Source organism: Ictalurus furcatus, chromosome 10, assembly GCF_023375685.1.
Source record: "Ictalurus furcatus strain D&B chromosome 10, Billie_1.0, whole genome shotgun sequence".
In the NCBI taxonomy this organism is placed as follows: Eukaryota; Metazoa; Chordata; class Actinopteri; order Siluriformes; family Ictaluridae; genus Ictalurus; species Ictalurus furcatus.
Window position 1 is genome coordinate 26,472,059 of NC_071264.1, and position 21,810 is coordinate 26,493,868.

The window sequence follows — 21,810 nt, forward strand, 5'->3', positions numbered from 1 at the left end:
ATTTGTCCCGTGGACGTTCCACAACATTAAATGTAACTATGATCGGTTTAAAAGCAGACAATTTCGTTGAAAGGAATAAGGACTAGGAAAAATCACTTGTCCCCTACATGGGAATTTATATACTCATTAGTGTCAGTATTAATGCACTTACCTAGCTAACTAGCTCATACTTCTCGGCAGCCTACCTCATACATTTCTGTCTGATCTAAACTACTGCTCTTAATACCTTTATCAAGCACGGCAAGTGCGCCATATGATAAATCCATCAGTTCCGTAGAGGTCCGGAAAAGTACTTAGCCATTAAAGTCTTATAGGATTGTTTTAAGGACATGGTGAACGGCTTTGGAAAAATGGTTATGCTGTTTCCTTTCCCATGCGGAACTAATCGATTGTCCGATACCGAGATGGAAATGTTACACGCCGAGCAGAACACCGTAGCAAATTCATTTGGGAAATCAATCCGAAATTACATCGCCGCCGCAGTCGCGTTATGATTCCATTTCACTCGCCACCTGCTTATTGCGTCATAAAACTCGTGGTGATGTTAAAATGACGTGCGTTTCCCCTTCTTGCGGGGATCAGTGTCAGTGGTGCTGGAGGAAAGGTCGAAAGCAGGCAGGAAGCCCTTTCCCCTCCCTTCAATCCCTGCTTGCTGCTCTTCCACATTAGTGCGCCAGCCTGCTCCTGGCTGCCCATTAGCTGTGTGACAGATCTCTAATAAACACAGCCTGTCACCTCTGAAGTCTGCTGCACATTTCCTGGGCAATATATAAAGCCCGCCGCCCCCCTGCCTTGCTCTGCCACTAGGCTCAATAGAGCTGAAACCTGATTTCTGTCTAGCAGCCTGGCAGCTGGTGGAGCCGAAAATTCCCCTGCACCCAGATAGCCCTGGAAAATACATGAATATAAAAAAGGAAGCCATGAATAAATCACAAGCGCTCTCTCTCTCTCTTTCTTTTTACACTCCCTACGGATGAGTTTGGAGGCAGAAAAGGTAGAAGACAAGAAACAAGGCCACTATGGAAAGGGGAGAAAAAAAAAAAAAAAATGGAAAGAGCCAAGGTGGTCAAAAAACTTTGCTATCCAGTAAGTGTATTAAAAGATGAATACGTGCCCTCTGACAACAAAAACGCGTTTCTCAGAGTTCTTTCATTTCGTAATCGGAAAGCCGTAGCTCTCGAGGTTGTGCGGAGTGCCGTGACAAATGGACTTCCTTCGATCTCGGCTCCTTAAACAACATCTCGGCGGAGTTATTTGTAACGAACGTATTTGCTCTGTGCTGTAAGAATATTACTACTATTTCTAGCTTCTGGTGCTTACTGATCACAGATATGTGCTGCAAAAAAAAAAAAAAGAAAAAAGAAAAAAAAAAAACAAAGCAGAAAGATTCAACAAAATGCTACGCCTACGCAAAAAAAAAAAAAAGGCTTTCATCCAGACTTTTCTGGAAAGCAGGGCCAAATTAGCATAAAGAAATCCTTTTGGCATGAGTTTAAAAGCAGACATTCACGTAAAACAGCTGGAAAACAGCATCGTGTCAGCCTTGTAGATGGAAATGTAGCAGCTGTGCTCTAGACATCAGGGATGTCCTGTTATAAACGTGTATGTTATATCACAGGGCGCGCTCGCTCGGACATGGCAGCGACATCGATTCCAATAAAAGAGGAAGGAAGGAAGGAAGGAAGAAATGCAGCTTTTGAAAAACTAGAATGCAGCAGAATCGCTGACCTGAGCTTGCAATATTCACACATGGCTGGAGCCACTTGTCAGGATGTCTGCTGTGGTGGCGAATGGCCAGGGGTGACCTTCAGCTGAGCGGATGAGATGACAGAATAAAAGAGATATGGGAGCCTCGTAAGCAAAAGCCCGGGTGCTTGCGGAGCCTTTAATAGGCTCTTATTAGCCGCTGAATGGGAATTTCATTTTCAGAGCGCCGGGCTTTTGCACTCCTAAATGTCAACAATTCAGGCAGCAAAGAGCTCCAGCGCCTGATGGATTTCCGCTATGGACTTGCAGATGGGACTTTCATGTAGACCTCCTTCGATAATAATCCCAGCCTGGCTCCGAGACCGTAAGCATCCCCCCTCTTTGATTGCCAATCCATACTTCCTGCCTGCTCGGTTTTTATGAGCTGAAGAGCCCGGCTCGAGTCAGAGCGCCAGCACGGATAACATATCCTGACCCTAATGTTGGCTAAACTGAAGAGGAATGGACAGAGGGCAGGACACGACTGCGGTTCCTGCATGACCGTAACTGGCCTGCCGGGTTATCGCTGCACATCTCATTCCTCCCCGCACAGCCTGGCTGAGGTTCCCAGAGGTCACGTCTCTGGAGAGCGCAGGCGGCTTAGGAGAGAATGAGAATGAATGGGGTGAAGCGGGCTAGACACGAGGTCAAAATGGACAGAGAAAGCCCCATTAGTGATATGAAAAGCAGGTGGAAAATGGAGAGCGCTTGCCGTGTCAAAGGGGTTGGATTGTGTTGAGGCTTTCTTTTTGTGTCCTTTACTTACATAAGCCTCAGCAGGACTCTTTAATAGATAGCTTTTACTGTAATACCTGCTGACCTGGTGCCCATAACTCGGTTTATGACATGGTTTGCAGGTCAACAGACAACAGATACAAGCACATAACTTTCATTCGATATATAAACAGTATATAAGAAAAATATGCTTTCGAGACCACTTTCAGACACGCCACTGATTGAGTCAAACACTGTGTGGTTTGGTACCGCACATAATTAAACAAACCAAAAAAACACAACAACGATAATAGTTTGTAAGGGGTGTGTAGGGCGTACTCAAAAACGTACTTGCAAAACACATTCAATGGTTGGAAAACGTAAACAAAAGCACATCTCTCAAGCACAGAGAACATGGAGCCGGCTCTAAATAAGTTGAGTAGATAATTATATAAATGATAGTTTCGTGTGCTGCAGACCGAATTTTTCCTCTTTTGTTTGTTGGTCCAAATATTCAGGACGTTTAAGTAAGTTACTGTAAGCTATTACAGTAGATAAATACCGAACATTTAGTCCATTTCACTAAAATCTGCATACGTGAAAGTGTCCCGAAATACATATTATAGCAATGTAACGGTAATAAGACCATATAAAGGCATAAAAAAATTAAAATAAAAAGTTATACACTTTGATCAAGAGTCATTTTGTATGCCCTCCCCCCGCCCCCAAAACAATCACATCCTTAATGCTTACGTAAGACAAATTTGATTTAATAACATTGCTAAAAATAAGATTCCCCCCCCCTCCAAAAAAAAGAGCACATGTCAGAGGATGACACCGCTCCAATGATAAATGATAATCAGTTTTTTTCTACACTTTTATTTGACCAAAGAGACCACAACCTCTCCCTCACATTTCCTACTGCTTCACAAAACCGAGGTTCGGAAAATCTAACGTCCAAACGTCACTTAAAGTCGGTGTGAAGTGAAAGTAACGAACGTGAACAGTAATACGCTTAAATACTGTAGGCCTGCCATTCAAGGACACCATGCAACACCATGCTAATTAATTAGAAGCAAGTGAAGAAGAAAAGCCAATAAAGTGAAGGCAAATTTGTGAATTAAGTGTCAGAATGTGAATCTCGAGTATATTCTCAGGAGAGAAAAATAAAATAAAAAAAAAATACAGCGGTTCTATGAAGTACCTCATTTCCAGGATAATGCACCACTCTCTGTATTATTATATAATTTAGCTGACACTTTCACCCCAAATTGAATTACAGATGTCAGCTGCACGCGCAGCCGACCGGCACCGGCTTTGGATTAAGTGTCTTGCTGAAGGGTGCCATGCCTGTAATAACCTGGTTCACAGCCAAGTTTCTTGGCGCATCATCATCTCCGACAAAGCAGCTCTGCAAAATATGCACTTAAACTTTTGGTATTATGGCAGACTGGAAACACAGGAAACGCAGCATAACGGCATATAAATGATCGTAATTCATTTTAGGCCATTACGTGCGAGTATTTCTTCAGGACAGTACGAAATAATACTTAGTGACTGGCAAAGAGAGAAAAATAAAATGATAGATCGGATGACGGTAGTGTACACGTTACCAGTTGGATTCCATATAGAGCCCCAGGATCTATTAGCATTTTTCTATTAGCGTAGTAGCTTCAACGGACGACGTTATAATACGATAAATTTCAAAAGCCATTTTACATTGCGCCTGTAGAACACCGTCGTTATGTCACACCCTATGTAGAGAACAAACAACGTGAATAGGAAGTCATACTGGCTTTAGACAAATTCAAAATGGTGGATTTTACTTGGATGATGTGTTGGAAATGTAAAATCACATGAGATCATTACTGCAGGTAAGTAATTGAAAAAAATTCACCTGAAACCAAATGGGGGGGGGGGAGATGTAAAAACACAGCATACAGGGTGGCTTACATAAGCCATACATTTCAGGGGTCACTGGTAAGGTCCTTCAGAATCAATGCAATCCTTGTATCCATGCTCCTCACTGCAGCTGCCTTGGCCTTTTCATTCGTTCTAATGAAACGACACTACCGGTCAAAAGTTTGTGGACACTCGACTGAAATGTTTCTCATGCTCTGAAAAACCTTTCGATCTGAAGGTGTGTGATTAAATGTTTGAAATCGGTGTTGTAGACAAAAATATAATCGTGCCGACGTATTCGTTTCTTTCATTAGAAAACGAACATTTTATTTACAAAAGATTATTATTTTTAAACGGACGACTCGGAGCGAAATATTCCGAAAAGCAGCCGATAAGAGTCCAGCGTCGGTGGGAACTCCTTTAATACTGTTTAAAAAGCATCTCAGGGAAATTCCTCAAGAAATCGGGTGAGAAAATGCCAAGAATACATTTCTGGAAATTCTAGGCGAAAAGCGCGTCGACTTTGAAGATGCTAAAATACTAAATTATTTTTTATCACAACATAATTCCCATAGTTCCATTTGTCTTACTCCAGAGTTTTACATTTACGGAATTTGGCAGGCGCCCTTATCCAGAGCAACTTACATTTATCTCATTTTTACAACTGAGCAATTGAGGGTTAAGGGCCTTGCCCAAGGGCCCAACAGTGGTAGCTTGGCTGGGGCTTGAACCCCTGACCTTCTGATCAGTAACCCAGAGCCTTTAACCACTTTAAGCCACCACTTCCCCATCACTGTTTATTATTATTATTCTAAAACGTGTGTGTGGGGGGAGTGTATAAACTTTTGAGCGGTAGTGTATGTCTCAATAAAATAAAAAGCCGAGCAAACTGAGACATGAATTTGTGTAAAATAGCCTCTTTTTTTTTTTTTTTTTTTTTTGCAGCTGTTATGCCGGTGACTATATCCACTCTTGAGTCTGTGTGAAGGTAAAAGAGCTGTCATCGCCTAATAAACACAGACAGGGATTTTTCCCTAAGGGTGTTCTTATCAGATCTGACAATACCAACAATACACATTCCCCAAATTGGTTGATTTAACTACATATGCAAGTAAGTTCCAGTAGCATAACCCTAACCCTTTAATATGTCGTAAATTTGGTGTAGAATATGCCCAACGTATGCATTTAAAATGAAGCTCGATTTTTTGAAGTTGTTTTTAACTAAGACCAAATAGTATTCCAGTTAGGATGAAACCCAAGCCAATTTAATTCTCTTTCCTCAATAGCAGAGCAAAATTATTTCATCTACCAAAACCGTAACTGTATGAGAGTATGCCCCTTTTAGAAGAACGACGCACGAACCATTGGATTTGAACTAACTGGGTGATCCCAGGGGACCCCACAGGTTTTCATATCTGACCTCAGTCCTTACCACTCAAAAATAAGCCAAAAGAGCAATATTTTTCACCACAGTAAAATGGGAGGTGATCCACATAATAATCTGGACTGATCTGCGAAAATGTTTCTCCATGATTAACGAACGCTTCCTGGAAACCCCAATTTCACTTGCTCAGTAGGCCGTGTTGGCTCTGGGTTACTGATGAGAAGGTCCAGAGTTCAAGCCCCAGCACCACTAAGCTGAGCCCTTGAGCAAGGCCTTTAACCTTAACGTCCACGGGCACCACAACATGACTGTCATCCGTAACTTCCTACCAACCTGGGATATGTGAAGATAAGAATTTCACTGTACTGTAATGTCCAGTATATGAGACAAATACAGGGTTATGTCTAAAAAGAATGCTCTCCCTGACTTTCGGTCAAGGTAAATGGAGATCAACAAGTACAGGGATGCCACAGAAATATTTAAGATCAGAATAGTCAAACATAGCACTTTTGGGTTTTCACCAAAATAGAAAAGAAAGAAAAAAAAAAAAGTAAGAAGACAGAAAAAGTTTTTATAGGCCATAATTTCTGTGCGATTACATCATTAGTGATATTTTGAAACGGAAAATCAAGAGAAAGGAAAATGCAATAAATCACACAAGCCTATCTAAAGCATTAAACTGTATGATAAAATAGTGATGTTGCCAAAAGAGGGAATATCGCCGATCGGAAGAATTGGAAGAAAAGTGATTCTGGCAAGACGCCTTAATGATTACGATTCTATAACGATCGCTTCTTTACCGAGGGATGCGGCGATTTTAGCGCCGCCCATATGTTTGAAGTCAACTTGCATGGGCAAGTAGTGTAATCAAATTCAACATGTGTACGCATATAACACACAGCTTACCCAGAGGTGCAAACAGCGAAATAGTCCTCTCTGCAGAACCAAGAACTGGACTGGACATTTGGCTCGACTCCGCCCGTGTACAAGTCAGCACTACCACTTACCTTACGCTTTGAAAGGAGCTCCACTCATATTAAAGAACCTTAGGCTCCGGTTGAAAACTAACTCCGAGCTGTTAGCAGGGGTAAAGGTGTGAATGATTACCATCGTTATCCACAACCACTTCACACCCAATCTGTTCTTCGAGTGTTTGACTACAGCGAACACTTTGAGTCGCTACAATTAAATATGCACTTGTGAGCTGAAGAAAAAAAAAAAAAAACAACAACCACCTCAGCCTTTTAAGAACGATATAATAAACAAAGCAAGTGTACAGAAAAAAAAAAAGAGCACATCAGTGGAAAGAACAGAATCTCCACCTGTTTTTAAAGATAAAAAGACTAAAAGATTGGAAATACGGTTAAAGTGGAAACATTGGCATATGAATACGGGGAAAATATATTTTTTAAATATATTAAAACATAATAAAACAAGCACTCATAAAACTCTGGTCAGAAATATGCCAGGTGTATAGAAATCCCCAAAATCACTTGGAGCACAGAGAACATAGAGCCGGCACTAAATCAACGATTAGATGACTAAATAAATAAACTAGTTTTTATAACATCCAGTATTTATGTTCTCTTTTTGCTCAGTCCATGTCGCATTTCTACAGCTCTGCCCTTTGAATCGGTTGCTTTAGGGTTAATTCGGAATGATGATCATTTTCCACGACTAAAACCATTCCTGGTATCATATGGACCCTTCACGCTGTTTAACTGTATGTAATATCTTAACAGCTAATCGCTGACACATTACCAAGAAAAACCACACATATGTGAAAACAGCACTCGACACTCCGGGGTGTTTAATTTATTCAATATTAAAAAGTGTGACGCTTCAATAACGGCTCTAATACGCCGCACGGCGGTACAGCAACAAGCTTATGTGAATTTCACCGAAGGTGATGTTCGCTGTGGTTCCAATCCATCCTGAGAAGACTGCAGCTAAACCCTGCCTGCTCCCCTGGGCAGGAGCTCAGCAGTATCTTACATTAACAGATGGGCCTTCGCAATACTCTCGAGCTTGTGTGCGAGCACGAGTGCATGTTTATGTGAATGCGAACGGAGAATAATGGCGTATTGGACTCGGGGTGAGACCGAACGAGTCATCAAATGAAAGGCACAGGCGGGACTTACAGATCTTGTGTTTCCCTTTCATGGGGAATTTCACCAGCAGCTCCTGGGGGTTGGTGCAAATGAAGACGAATGGAGAGGCGGACTCGTCGCTGATGTGAGGATACTGCAGAGAGAGAGAAAGAAACAATGAGGCTGGTTCAGGAAGGAAAGGCTTTTCAAGTGTCGTAATTGATAGAAAGCACGCGGCACAGTTCGAAATTGACTGACACTTTCATGAGAAAGGTGACATCTATCTAATCTGTCGGGGTAGCGCTGTGGGTCATCTTATTTCCTCTCCGCTATCAGATGGTGCTGTGATTGCATCTCGGCAGTCAGGAAACACAACCCCCCCTTATACCCCCCCTCCTGTGGTCTCTAAAAAGGGAGCTGAAAAAATGGTTCAGGGCTTTTACTTGCACTATTCATGCTGTTCGTGTAGCTGTGATGGCTTCTTATAACTGAACAAACTGTTTCGGTATTGTTATACCATTACAGTACGATTGCTTATTACAATGCAAGCCGGAGGAAACAGACATCGCCTGCCAAACAGGTTTCTCCCTCTTAAAAAAAAAAAAAAAAAAACATGGCAGCCGTGCTAAATTCCTGTTAGTGAAATCTCTGGTTTATACATTCTTGCCTGGCCTGTAGATAAGCAAGCGTTTGGAATACTCCAGGGTTTGATAAGGTTAATCTGAGCTGGCAGAAATTCTGAGGAAAGACAGAACAAAAGCGCATAGTGTGTGTGGGTGTGTGTGTGTGCGTGTAGGCTGAGGCCTATTTAAAGGGTGACAGACTGCTCGATGGCTCAGTGAGAATAATGGAGCATCAGGCTTTAACAACAGAGAGACCGGCTACTCCTTTATAGCCTCCTTTTTATTGAATCCGGTGGCTCTGCCTCAATCCCCTCATTTGCCATAAACCACTGACTTGATTGATACTCCATATTAATCTCAAATCAAAATGCAGTTAATGCTTGAGGAAGGGGGTCGTGGTTAAAACCTAACAACGCAGGACTAAGTATTTGGCTAGGATAGAAAGGGGGGGAAAAATATTTTAAAAATCCCATGCATACTCTGAATAAATCGGACAATTTGTCAGTTAAGGCTCTGCTTTCCATCCTCGCCTGTGTAATTAGGATTTAGAGCTGTGGAATTTAACTGCCCTAAATCCATATCTCTGTGTGATTGCTCCAATTACATGATAATTGAAAAAGCCTGGAATATTTCACGTTCGCTTTAGGCACACACAGATCAGTCGTTTACTGTTGGTAGTGCAATCCAAGTTAAAAATCCCAGCCAGATTCACAAAAAAAAAAAAAAAAAAAAGTTTCCATAGTGCTGATCTTTTTCATACTCGCGTAGATATGCTGATCACCTGGGACAGCAGATTTACGTTCAGCGTCGCTCATAAAACTCTGTATAAGGCAAAGCTCACAGTGCGACGAAATGGTGTGTGCTCTTCCAAATCTTCAAATAATGCAGCTCAGCCACATCAGCTACCACAGACCCTGCAGACTAACTCCTCCTCCTTTTATAGGGCGCCGTTAATTTTTTTTTTTTCCCCCCCTGATTGAAAGACTAGTATTATTTGTCTTAATTTACGCACTTGTTTTGGATTGCTTTTGGAAGCAGGTTCACATGAGTGAGTCTCCTTAGACGCGAACATTTCTCCTGGATTTCCGTGAAAACCGCATTTCTCCTGCGAACGATTTACGAATAAATCCGTACAGGTCCAGTTTGCTAAGTGAGGCCCAATGAAAGTAGGATGGCGGGATGGTCAGATGCAATCTGAGCTAAAGAGCGTTTCCCTCAGCCCACACACTTTCCCCGCTAACATTGGACACAGACTGAAAAACAAGTCAGCGGGCGAAAACAAGGATAAAAGGCAGCTGCAACAATCTGCTGACAAGGTGCCAGATAAGTGAAAGCACCTTATTTTATTCTGTGGCCTGGGTTGTTGGCAGCATGTCACGGCAATAAAGAACAGCGATGAGAGATTCGTATTGTCCGTGCTGAAGTGTGGCAGGCTGAGAGAGTGACCCTTGTGCCAGAAACACCATGGGACTAGAGAGTCATGGCCCACCCGTGTCCCTGCAAAACAAAGGCGGCTCAGAACCTTAACCAGGCGGGGGAATGATGAATCCGAGGACGGCTGCCCTGTTCCCCGCGCCGAGCCACAGCTTTTCAGCTGCTGTCCACAATTAGGAGGCGAGACGAGCAATCTCCTCCTGCCGTGGCGCGGTGCTAATGTGGCTGTGTGGCAGCCGGCCCGCTTGGCTGCACTCAATCTCAGCCAAATAAAAAGGGCTTCATTGGCACTAACTTCCTGATTCTGAGGGAGCTTGGTCTATATGTCTGCGTGGAGAAGAAAAGGAGAGAGAGAGAGAGAGAGAGAGAGAGAGAGAGAGCGCAAAGGGGGGTTAAGCTAAAAAACAAAAAGGGCTCAGTCAGTAAGTTGTTCGTAATGGGGAAAAAGAAAGCGGATCAGATCCTCTTACACAAGCATGTGGGAGGTTTTTCTCTCTTTTCTTCGGAAGAAAAGACACAAAGTCCTGCACTGACATACAGTCGAGATGAAGAGGCCTGTTTCCAAAATAACACGCCGCGACAGTGTTCATTACAGGATCGCACAGGCTGCATGCAAATCATTCATGTGTAAACACAAGAGAGCATGAATGAGGGTGGAGGAGAAAATAAAGAATTCGAGCAGGTGATATCCTGCAAGCCAGAGGGCACATGGGAGCTGCAGTGAAAGCAAACGCCTGGCTGGCGTTCCAGCTGGGACACTTAATAATGAAAAAGAAATTGCTACTGGATATATGACCTCTCTCTCTGCTATTATTCTACAGTAACAAAACCATCCGGCTTATAAAGAATAGACATGAAAGAAAAAAAAAAAAAAAAAAAGCAACTTCTTTCACTAAAGGCACACATCACGCATTGCACCAGTGCTCCGACAAACCAGTCTAGAAGTCATTATTTTAACCAATCGACTGAATCGATAATTAAATCCCCAGTTACAGAATATATATCCATGACACCACAGCGCTGTAGAGTTCTCAAATCTGATTGGTCAAAAGCTCAGCCAGTAGCTGTAATTCAAATCCCAGGTTTCAATGAATGCACTTGTTTTAATAAGTTACAGCGAAGTCACCTAAAATGAAACAGATTTTACCAAGCATGTTGACGTATAACCGTAAGGAGCTGTCTAAGTAAGTATCCGTTTATGGAAGGAGTCTCCAGTGTCAGTGCTTTGTAACAAATCAGCAAGTTTATAACCATGGGCAAGTCTTCAAGACAGGGTTTTAGCTGTTATGACATCAGTAATAACGTAACAGGAACTAACTCGAAGTGTCTTGTGGATGCTCGATAGCATGAAACGTACCTACAAATGGTTAAAAATTCAACATGACGCTCTTTAAGAAGTTAAAAATGGTCATTGTTGAGAAACTGCTGTGGTATTAGAGGAATAAAACAAGCCAGAGCACTGGGGAGGTAAAAGAGTGGCATCACATCACCCTGGCATTGATGATTTTCCAATAACAGCACTCCTCTTTTGTATTTCATTACTGACTTGATATAGTGCTTCAAGCTACCATGCTGGGTTTTTTTTCTCCGTTAGAAAAGTCCTGCCGTAATTAATATTTCAAGCGCCTCCTTCACATACAGAAAGAACTGGTGTCAAGTTGGAGTGCGCATTAATTATACAACACTGTCCAACACTGGCACTGGCAAGTTTACATAATTTATTCCTCAGTCACGAGGAAATACATGTCCAGCTATTAGAGGCTCAGAGGCTGCCACTGTGTCAGTCAATCTGCCTGCAGAACCATGGCTTAATGCATACTGAAAAGCTCCCATGTGCACAGAGGCAACCATGCAAAACCTCCAGGAACAGCTGGAGCTCACAGGTACTGGGTTCGATTAAAAAAATGTAAAAAAAATAAAATAAAATAAAAAATTAAAATAAAAAAAAAAAGACAGAGAGAGAGAGAGAGAGAGAGAGTCATTGAATCCCCACTGTAAAAAAATTTAATAATATAATAATAAGAAGAAGCGGCAGCCCATAATCAAACTGAATAGCTGGTTGAATTGAACCCTTCATACTCAACTTGCAGTGAGAGAGAATAGTGGTTAAGAAAGAAAGAGAAAAAAGAAAAACAAAAATAGAGAGGGGGGAAAAAATGACGACTTTATGAGGTCATTTATTTTGGTGGTTAGCATCGAATATGCCAAATGTTTTCCTCAGTTCCAGCCAATGGAGTTTTGTGTATGCATGACCTCACCTCTTGCCACAAACAAGACCTCCTCAAAGGTGGCCCGAGACAAACTTTAGACAAAACAACCTACTGTGCTTCTGGAAAAGTTCTCACCTTCCATCTGGTTCTGTCTGTCACGCCTGACGTTCCCTCCGTTAGAAATGGCTGTTAAAGTTAATCTGGTGTTCAGCCGTGTACAAAACGAGAGTTAACAGTCAATGAAAGCTGATGTGCCTGGCTAAGCCTCTTTGTGTAAAATCTGAGTGGCTTTCTATTCGAGTGGATTATGAGATCATACTGAGTGAAACGAACATAATTGACAAAAATAACATCTCGACTTGTTCTTGAAACAAGGCTGGCTGCGGCGACAAAGCCGACCGTCGGCCTTTTGAAGAGCTCCACGCTGAAACTCGATGAAAATCACAAACGCGCAAGTGCTCCCCTGGGGATTATCAAAGCCTATGCGCTCCATCTGGATATCAAAGGCTTGACGGAAACCTCGGATTCGAACGTGATGCATGTTTTAAATAACTCTCATCAGCTGCACAAATCTCACCTTAGCTTTTCAGCACAGCCTCGGCCAATAAATACTGTGCTCAAAAGTGGTGGTGGTGGTGGTGGGGTGATTTCAGGGTCGCAATCGCAGGGTCTTTTTTTTTTTCTTTTTTTTTTTAACCCTGAACCCCCAATGTGAAATAAGAGCCATGTTTATGAGCGTGTCGGTGGGCCAGGGTGAATGTTTGCTTTGATTGCGGCCCTGGAACACGGCCCATCTGTGTTCATTCAGCTCGGTTGGAAGCCGTTGCCCCCCAGTGAACTGCTGGTCGCTCCCACAAAGCCTTACACAAGGGAGAGCGAGTGGCTGGGGCAGGATGCTTTCTATCTACATCCCCCACCCTACCCTTCTTCACCTCATTAACAAGAACAAGGCTGGGAGAGAGAAGCAAACACAAGTGAAGGCTCTGCATTCCAAGAGTTAGAATACAACAGTCTTGGGGAACGCTTGAAGTCTGCCAAGCGGTAGGATCTTGTACACAATAATATCTCTATCCTGATATCTTAAAACGCTACGTTTGCAGACTCATCTTCCAAACATGAAATGGTGGGAAAGATGAAAGCAGAGCTTTCTCTGTCTGATCAGAGAACGTGGACTTGGCTGAGAGGGACGTGCGGATCCAGGGAAGCACGATTGAGTTTGTACGCCCTGGCCCAGCAGGACTCTCTACTCAGCCTGTCAGGAAGATGGATGCCGTGGTTGACGAGGTGAAACCCGCACAGCCTGTTCCGAGCTCTGACTGACAGCTCGCTGCTTTCTACAGCAAGAAGCTAGCCTTGGCGGATGACACACTCCGCCACATTAGCAGTGGGAGTACCATTGGGACTGCCACTAATGATGGAGTTGTGGAGTGGAGGACAGGGCCATGGTGGAACAACACTTCAGCAGTTCACCAGGACTCCCCAAACGGCTGCTGGACTCCACATCGCCTTGGTTAATTAGGCCGAGCAAAGTAAAAACTGGCCAAGATGACAGAGTGGCAGGGAGTGGAGGAATTTCTCTACAGGGGTCAATTAGACAGCCGACACAGCTTTCCTCTCGGATTTTATATCTAATAAAAACGATTCATTTAGATACGACCAAAGCCCAAGGACATTCACAAGGACCACATTAAATAATACGAGCAACCCAAGATAAATGCAATGTAGAACACATGCATAGACATTAATAACAACTAAGAAATGAGAGAGTTTTTGCAGAAAGAAGAAGAGTAGAGCGTTCATGCGTGTAAGCTTTGGCCATGTCATGTCAGATACCCTGCAAGGGATGACCTTTAAAAGAAGTGTTGAAACAAACTTCTTTTCGGAATTCAAATGTCCTTTTTGGAATATTCACAAATTATTATTCATTTTAACGGAAGAAATGACTCAGTTTGGTCAAGATTTTATAATTACTATTATTATTTTTTTTTAAAAATGGAGTGGCACAGCTCATAGCACCACAAGCTCACACCTCCAGTTTGATTCCAGAGCTCGGATTACTATCTGTGAGGAGATTTGCATTGTTCTTCCTGTGTCCATATGGGTTTCCTGAGGTCCTCTGGTTTCCTCACACCTCCTGAAAACCGGCTATTGTCCCCTAGCTGTGAACGAATGAGCGGATGTTTGTGTGCATAGTGCGCCATACAATGACAGACTGGCGTATTCCCAGCTAGCGTTCCGGTGCGACCCTGACCAGGATGTTGTGATTACTGAAGATGGATGATGAATAAAAAATTTTGTTTGCCCTATCGTCTGGAGATTGGGAGTTCATCCGTGGTCAAGAGTTCAAGTGTGGGTTCAGGTGCCCTCTGATGTTACACAAGATTCAATGCAAAAAAAAAAAAAAAAAAGGGGGGGGGCAGTTCTGGAGGAAGCATGTGCTGGTCTTCACCCTCCCTGATCGGTAGCGGCCACGTCATGGGGAGAACTAGCTAGTGGGTGGGAATTAACAAATTAATTAGCAAAAAAAAAATAACTGGTGCTGGGATTTTGTAATGTGATTTCTGATAGTACAGGCATGGAACTGTCCTGTCATGTCAATTTACCCCAATTACAGCCTTGTCTTTTAAGAAAATGGCCAATACACAATTCTAACCAATGTAATTAACCTCCTGCGGCGACTGGCAGCATCTGCCCCTGCATTTAAAAACCTTTCCCTTGCAATAATGCACATATTTTGATTATAATATAATATAATATAGAAAAACATCTTCCCAATAGTGACAGCTGTTGTGTCTGTTGATTATTACAATTATTAGCGTCTAACGACGTGTGCCACCTTAAAAACGGCTAATCGTGTACGACCGATCATATATTAAACCCAAATTAGACCACTTCTACGCTGTACGAGAAGAAATCTTTAAGCAGATTGTAACCTATTCTAAAAACTTCAATTCACGAAGATGAATCATTCGCTTATTAAACGGCGGAGGAACAAAGCGTGCGTGAGCGCTTCCTTTCCGAGCAAACCGTCATACGCTCTTGGAAGAAGGGTGTTTTGTTTTTGTTTTTATCAGCGAATGAATCTAGGTCATAGACGAGATGACCTTGATGAAACGTCTGATAAAGACGTTGCACTTAAATGCATCAATATGAATGTGAAGTAGTCTGTGGGATCGTAGAACGTAAGCTACAAATAAAATCCGTACTTCTGTTATGCGCAATGACTGTGTTCCGTGCGTCTGTGAAGAACCTATGAGTAACGTTCTACTTAAATGAAGGCACTTCATAGTTCACTGCACTACGACGACGCTGTAATTTTGTGCCAGTAAGATACGCTTAAACTGCGCGTTGAAACCTGCGAGTCTGAAAATCATCAGGTCTGACAGCAGTGATTACGTTAAAAGAAAAAGAAAAAAAAAAATGGACATTTCTGAACTAACGCTGTAATGTCATGCTGTTGGCCACCACAGGCATTTGACGAATGAGTGCATATTTAGTCATTTTGTAGAACCGTCAGTCTACCCCAGGGGCTTGAATGGAAGAACACAGGAGCTGCACAAGCACGTAAAAATGCCAGAGCGCTGTATGTTAATGATTAAACGTTCCATGTTGAGGTTCCAGGAATACTGGAAAAGATTAAAACACATTTCTGAACACATCTGAATTTAAAGCTGAAGATTTTGTTTGCCACACTAACAAGTTCCATATAAAACCCTTTCCTTTTGTGGTCTTTATGTGATTTCTCTCAGTACAGATATGCAACAAACATGCATGTCCCAAATAATCTCCAATTCAGCAATGTGCATGTTTCTATTACTGGAAAATATTTAATCAATAATAATAATAATAATAATAATAATAATAATAATACTAATAATAGTAGATGTTGTACAGGTTGAAACGTGGTTTAGTCACAATGTATTAATGCTATCGTTTACAATCGGCGGCGGTAGTGGTTTCTAAAATAGGGGAAGCACAGGTGTGTTATTGAAGTACGTAACAGTGTGCTGTAATTTTATCCGTTTCATCTGTTGGTCTAATTCTCAGTCTCTCTTCATGATGCAGTCCCTCAAAAACTTTGCGATTTTGCGTTTGCAGAAATTATCGTAAAATCGAGCGAACGATTTTCGGGCCACGACTCGTCATGTGACATCATCACGGCACACATTCAGCCAAAGCCCTCTTCGATTTCCGTGCGTCGAACAGGGGAACAGCTAAACGTTCTCGTTTACTAACAGACATCGCTGCGAAAGACCGCGCAAAACTATTTTGTGCGACTGTAACTTCACTATTCGAGGAATTTTCTGCAACAACAACAAAAAAAAAAGCACAAAAAACTCTGCAAGTTGGGTCACAAATGGGTTTTTAAAAAAAAATTGTTTGAAAATATAAATAAATAAATAAATAAACCTGCAGCAACATCGAGCATTTCTGGCTGCAACAACCGCAAAAAAAAAAAAAAAAAACCTCAGTGAAATCTTGTACAGACTGCTAACTGCTCCATTTCACTGAAGAAGATACAGTCTGACTAGCGCCGATATGTTTAAACGTGAGATGCCGGTCACGTCTGTTACTGTTTCAATGATCGGCGGTTGGTTTCGAGGTTCTGCCCCTTTAAACGATTTCCCGACCGTCATATTGAGAAGCCGTGTATCCGGGAGGGATAAAAGGACAGCGCAGTGTCCAGTAGACTTTGAGAACCCAGTGAAACCCATAGAAAATAAATGGGAAGGATAAGCAAATCAATGTGATCGTTTCAGAAGAATAGTCCAGCGCATTTCAACCCGATCTCCACTTACTACATTTGTTGCATGTGTACGATTTTCCATGGACAAATACAGACACATTTCCTTGTACTGAAGGAAAAAAAAAAAAACGTCTATTGTTAGGGCAGTCAGTAAACATTTATATGAAACATATTTTTGCAGCACACTTTCAGGAATTCTTCAGTCCAAGATGTACACCAAGCGCTACATTGCTATATTGCAACCTTTTTTTGATTTTTGGGGGGGGGATTTTCCTCTATTTTCTCCGTTTGCCAAATCCCACCCACATGCCAGTTCTCCCTGATCATACAACAGCTACTAGTTAGAGAGAGTGAATGCTAACAGGTTTCCTCCAAGACATTTAGAAGACGGCCATTGGTATCTTTTCAAACAGGAGGAAAGTGATATCCGCCATCTTCCGCATACACGAGCTCACAGATACCTACGATTGTTTAGTATCACTGTGATTGACAGGAGAGCTTGTATCGCCATCCCTCCTATCGCCAATGTTGCTCTCTTGACACCCGGCCACGGATGGCTGTGCCATGATCAGTATTCAAACTCATGATCGCCGGGTGAATCCGTTTCTGAAACGCTTCTCTATTGCACCACTCCTTTGAGAGATGGGAATTTTTCTTCAGATAGAAGAAACCATGGCACATGGACACCACAAACGCTTTTTACTGTACAGCTTTACTCTTTAGTAGGATAAAACTTCATCAGAACAGCTTTGGTAAGACTTTCTCTCTAGTTTTGAATGTATTCAGTCACTTATTTAAAAAATAAATAAATAAAAAATGACGGCGCACAATTGGTCTTTCCGTTGCGTTCTCAATACTGGCAAACGTGTCAAATCAACCGTATGCGACGGAAGGAGAAAACCCGTAGGATGGAGATTAGGTTGGGGGGGAAAAAAAAAACGCTGGCGTGTTCAATTAAAGGTGCAAAATGTATCCTTGGTAAGAGCGAAGCAAAAACACTGAGTAAATATTCATGGCTTTCGATGACCTCAATAAAACATTTACAGTTCTCCATTTAGCACTAACAGAAAGGCATTGACAATATTATTAAAGTGGCAGTAAGTGACCAATAAAACACACAGACGCACTCGGCGGCTTTGCTATTAATTGACCTTCTAAGCTTACTAATGTTTATTTTGCACCCAGGATACCATACAAAAAGACCTCCAGTTCTGCCTTTCCCTACATCTTTTAGAACAAGCATTTTGACCATGCTGTTAGCATGAAAAATACTCACCCCCTCGATGTTTTAAACGATCCAGTACGCTCACCAGTTTGCAAATGAAGACATTATCTTACAAGTATCGTGTCAATACATGCAAACAGATCATACGGTTCGTATGCTGCGATAATACAAAGCAACGATTACTGTTTTATTCCCTCGGGTACTGCCACGGTGAAAAGACGGCTGAAAAGAGCACGTTTGAGTCGGTGTTACATGCCCGGTGTGAATTAGAGCCGGGTCGTGAGACGCAGTCTGATAAGGAGATTTATACTTCGGATTGGTTGATTAATTTTCTATAAAAGCAGAGTAATACGGGCTGTAATTAATATTAACACACTCTCGTGCTCCCTCTCTCCTTCTGTCGAGGACATGCCAGTGATCCTGACCCTTTCTGCTCTCTAGACCTGCCTGATCCATCCTGATGCCCTAGCTCTGGATGGAGCTCTCATCAACTGGAGGCTACAGCCTGGAGATTGGTGAGGATGATACCGCTTGAAGTACCATGAAATTGTTTTGGACCTCAATTCCACGTGGACGTTCTCGCCGTGGTTGCTGGGACTGCGGTTGCAGCGATGACCTTGGGACTGCAATTACCACATGCAGTTTCGCACTCAGGTCTCCTTTAGTGAACAGTGGACTAGTTCAACAAAGACTGCATGGATAAACCATAATGAACTTTCCTTTACTTTCACACTATCCCGATGAGGATGGGTTCCCTCCTGAGTCTGGTTCCTCTCAAGGTTTCTTCCTCATATCATCTTATGGAGTTTTATCCCAATAGGAATAAATCCACACACTTAAAATCCGTACCCTGTGTTCATATGTTTCTGTAAAGCTGCTTTGAGACAACGTCCATTGTAAAAAGCGCTATGCAAATAAAAAACTGAATTGAATTCTATTATGTTAACAGCTCCATCCGTAGAGACTTGTACGGCTCAAACTCGACACGTGCCAGATAATCAACAGAATGAAAATGTGCGGTGAATTTAACAAAGGAAGAAAGTTTAATCATTGAAACCGTCTGATTTCTATAAGGAGACGTTTATTTAAACATTTATGGAAGGAGTCTCCAGTGCCAGTGTCAGTTTTCCTCCACGGGAAACGCTTCAGGACGAAGGACTTCGCACACGTTGTTCAAGTCGTTGACTTGTTCGCACAAGGTTCTGGTGAGGGAACAAACGCTTACGGCTGAAGCGTAAAGAGGATCGAACTTGTTTTCCGGACGTTCCGCGACGTTAAACGTGACGGTGAACGGATAACGTTTACGACGTGTTGTTTATTAATTCGATGAGAAATTGCTGTGGTGTAAGAGGAATCAAACACTTCGGGGCATGCTGATATTGGAAAGCAATCGACTGCGAGGTGGTTACTCCACACTTCCCCACCCGCACCCCTCCCGAGCGTTTTATTCCATCCTTATATAGTGACAGATGATATTACGCACCATTTCCACGTGTGGCCGTTGCCTTAAAATGAGTCCCTTGAAAAGTTAGCATACCTGTGTGAAACACTAAGTGAAAGTTGGCATTTAGATCGTTTTGAGATCATTTCAATAACTGTTCTAGAAGTTTCCCTAACTACATCAATTAACTTTTTCTGCTGCTGATATACCGAAAGCTATATACTGATAGTGCTCGACTTGTATGGTTATCCCACCATACGTTATACATCCTGTGCCACCTTTTACTTGTAGTCACGCAGCCTGGAAGATGGCCTAATTTATTTTCAGGCCTCTGGTGACGTGTAGCTGGTTCGGCTAGTCACACTGTGAGTGAGTCAAGACCCTGCCGGTTGTATTCTACACAGTGCTGCAGAATCACATGCTGTCTGACCTCTCCACCATGGCAAAACGCCCGGCAGGGAAAGCAGTCCTGTGTATATGTATGTATGTGAGTGAGTGTGTGAGTGAGTGGGGGGAGGGTAATCTGTTTCATGCCTCGCATACAGAGGCAGAGAGTGTGAGAAGATGGTTCTGGTGGGGGGAACAAAATAAAAAATAGGGCTGTCTCAGCTTGGCGCTGCTCCAGCGTGGCAACTCTGTGTGCATCTCCCTCTAGAGGGAATCTTTTCGGAATATAAATATCACATTACCACACAAGGAAACACAGACATCAGCTGGCCCTTTAGCCCGCACTAAATCCCGCCACTGGGTCTGGAGGAGACAGAGGATCCCGCCTGGTCCGGACTGTGAGACACTGAACATAAAGTGTCCGGAGAGGAGTGCTGCCAAAAATGAGGAGGGTATAATTAATAAGAGATGCCTCGACGGTATGGTCGTTAATCCTCACAGCCTGAGGAATGAAATTTGTCGCACTTCGTAAACGCCACATTTAAACTGTAGATGTTGATATTTTTGTTAAGCGTATTTATTAGCTTTTGAGAAATGCTGATTTTATGCCTGAAAAACGCCAAGACATTCATCGAAAATTAACCTCGCACCGATGTAAACAGCTCTAAACAAACTAAGGTTCTAAGGATTAACACCAGTCCCTATGCACACAAGTTTGAAGATGGATTTCTGAAAGCATACACGCTTAGAAACGCTCGCGATGTCAACGAGACGCCGCGGCCCTGCATCCCACCCGTGATTAGTCGATACAGATCGATACAGCATTCAGCTACAGTCATGGGGAAATGACTCCTCCCCCCCCGATATCTGGCTGGCTAAGAAAGAGCCGTAGTGACAGAAGAATGGACGTGTCTGTAATCACCCTGACACGGCAGGCTGCTGAACGACTTCGGACTGACAAACATATGAAGGTTCCATTCTAGGTCGGGATCAATATAATCAGGCGCAGCCGAACAGGCAGGCGCGAGACGTCGGGAAGAATGGCGTGTCCCCGTTTGAAAATGAAAGAGGAGGATGGGGGGGTGGGATGATGGTTGGAGGACTGGATTATTTTTGCGGGTTTGGCAGACAGGCAGCTTGTTTGCTTTGCGCTTGAGGTGTTGGACAGAAAACAATAATCTCCTGCAACATGGTGCAAAAAAAAAAAAAAAAAAAAAAAAAAAAGGTTTAACAGTGTAATAGATGTAAATCATGGCCTTGAGAGCGACATTTACATTTCGTGACCTATTAGAAGATTGAAAAGTGTCGTGCTTGGTTTTTGAGGTACGTGTGAAGTATACGAGTCAACAACCTGTGTTGTTTGATTTCATTATTCCTTGAAGGAAAGGAAAGAAACGGCACAAGGACAGAGGATGGAGGCTTTCCACACTAATCCAAGGCATGGTGGAGCGGATCAATATCTTAGCGCTCGGTAATAAACGCAGCACGACTGTTAAAGTACCTCTAAACAGATGGGATATGGTGTGTGTGTGTGTGTGTGTTTAAGCCCCATCCCCAAAAAAACCCACCCCCAGCTCCCCTCCTCCCTCCCTGAGGGGCTGTGCACGGCTGTTCCCAGCTCAGCCGAGCTTTTCTTCTTTGAGTGGGTGGGGAAGCGAGGCTCTCATTCTCATTCGGGGAGGGGGAGGACAGGATGGAGGGATCCATGCTCCTCGCAGAGGCTTTATTGGAGCCTTTATTTATGCTCTGCTCCTCTGGTTCTCTCCCCCACCACCCCCAACCCCACCCCTCTCCATCAGCCCCCTTTCAGACTGGATTTAAGGCCGGTCTCCGAGCTGCTTGTCCTCTAGCTACGGATGAAAAGGCGCGCGCGGCAGACCGTACATCCACGCCGGCTTTTATGACTC

The 21,810-nt window shown here is 42.9% G+C and overlaps 1 protein-coding gene across 1 annotated transcript in view; it reads right to left on the minus strand.

The window, feature by feature from the left end:
• The window catches only part of trip4 (thyroid hormone receptor interactor 4), a 69,082-nt gene that overhangs the window by 29,294 nt on the left and 17,978 nt on the right, over positions 1-21,810 (minus strand). The window contains exon 12 of the mRNA XM_053634114.1: positions 7,888-7,990. Within this exon, the coding sequence (XP_053490089.1) occupies positions 7,888-7,990 (103 nt within the window). The remainder of the gene's footprint in view (positions 1-7,887; positions 7,991-21,810) is intronic.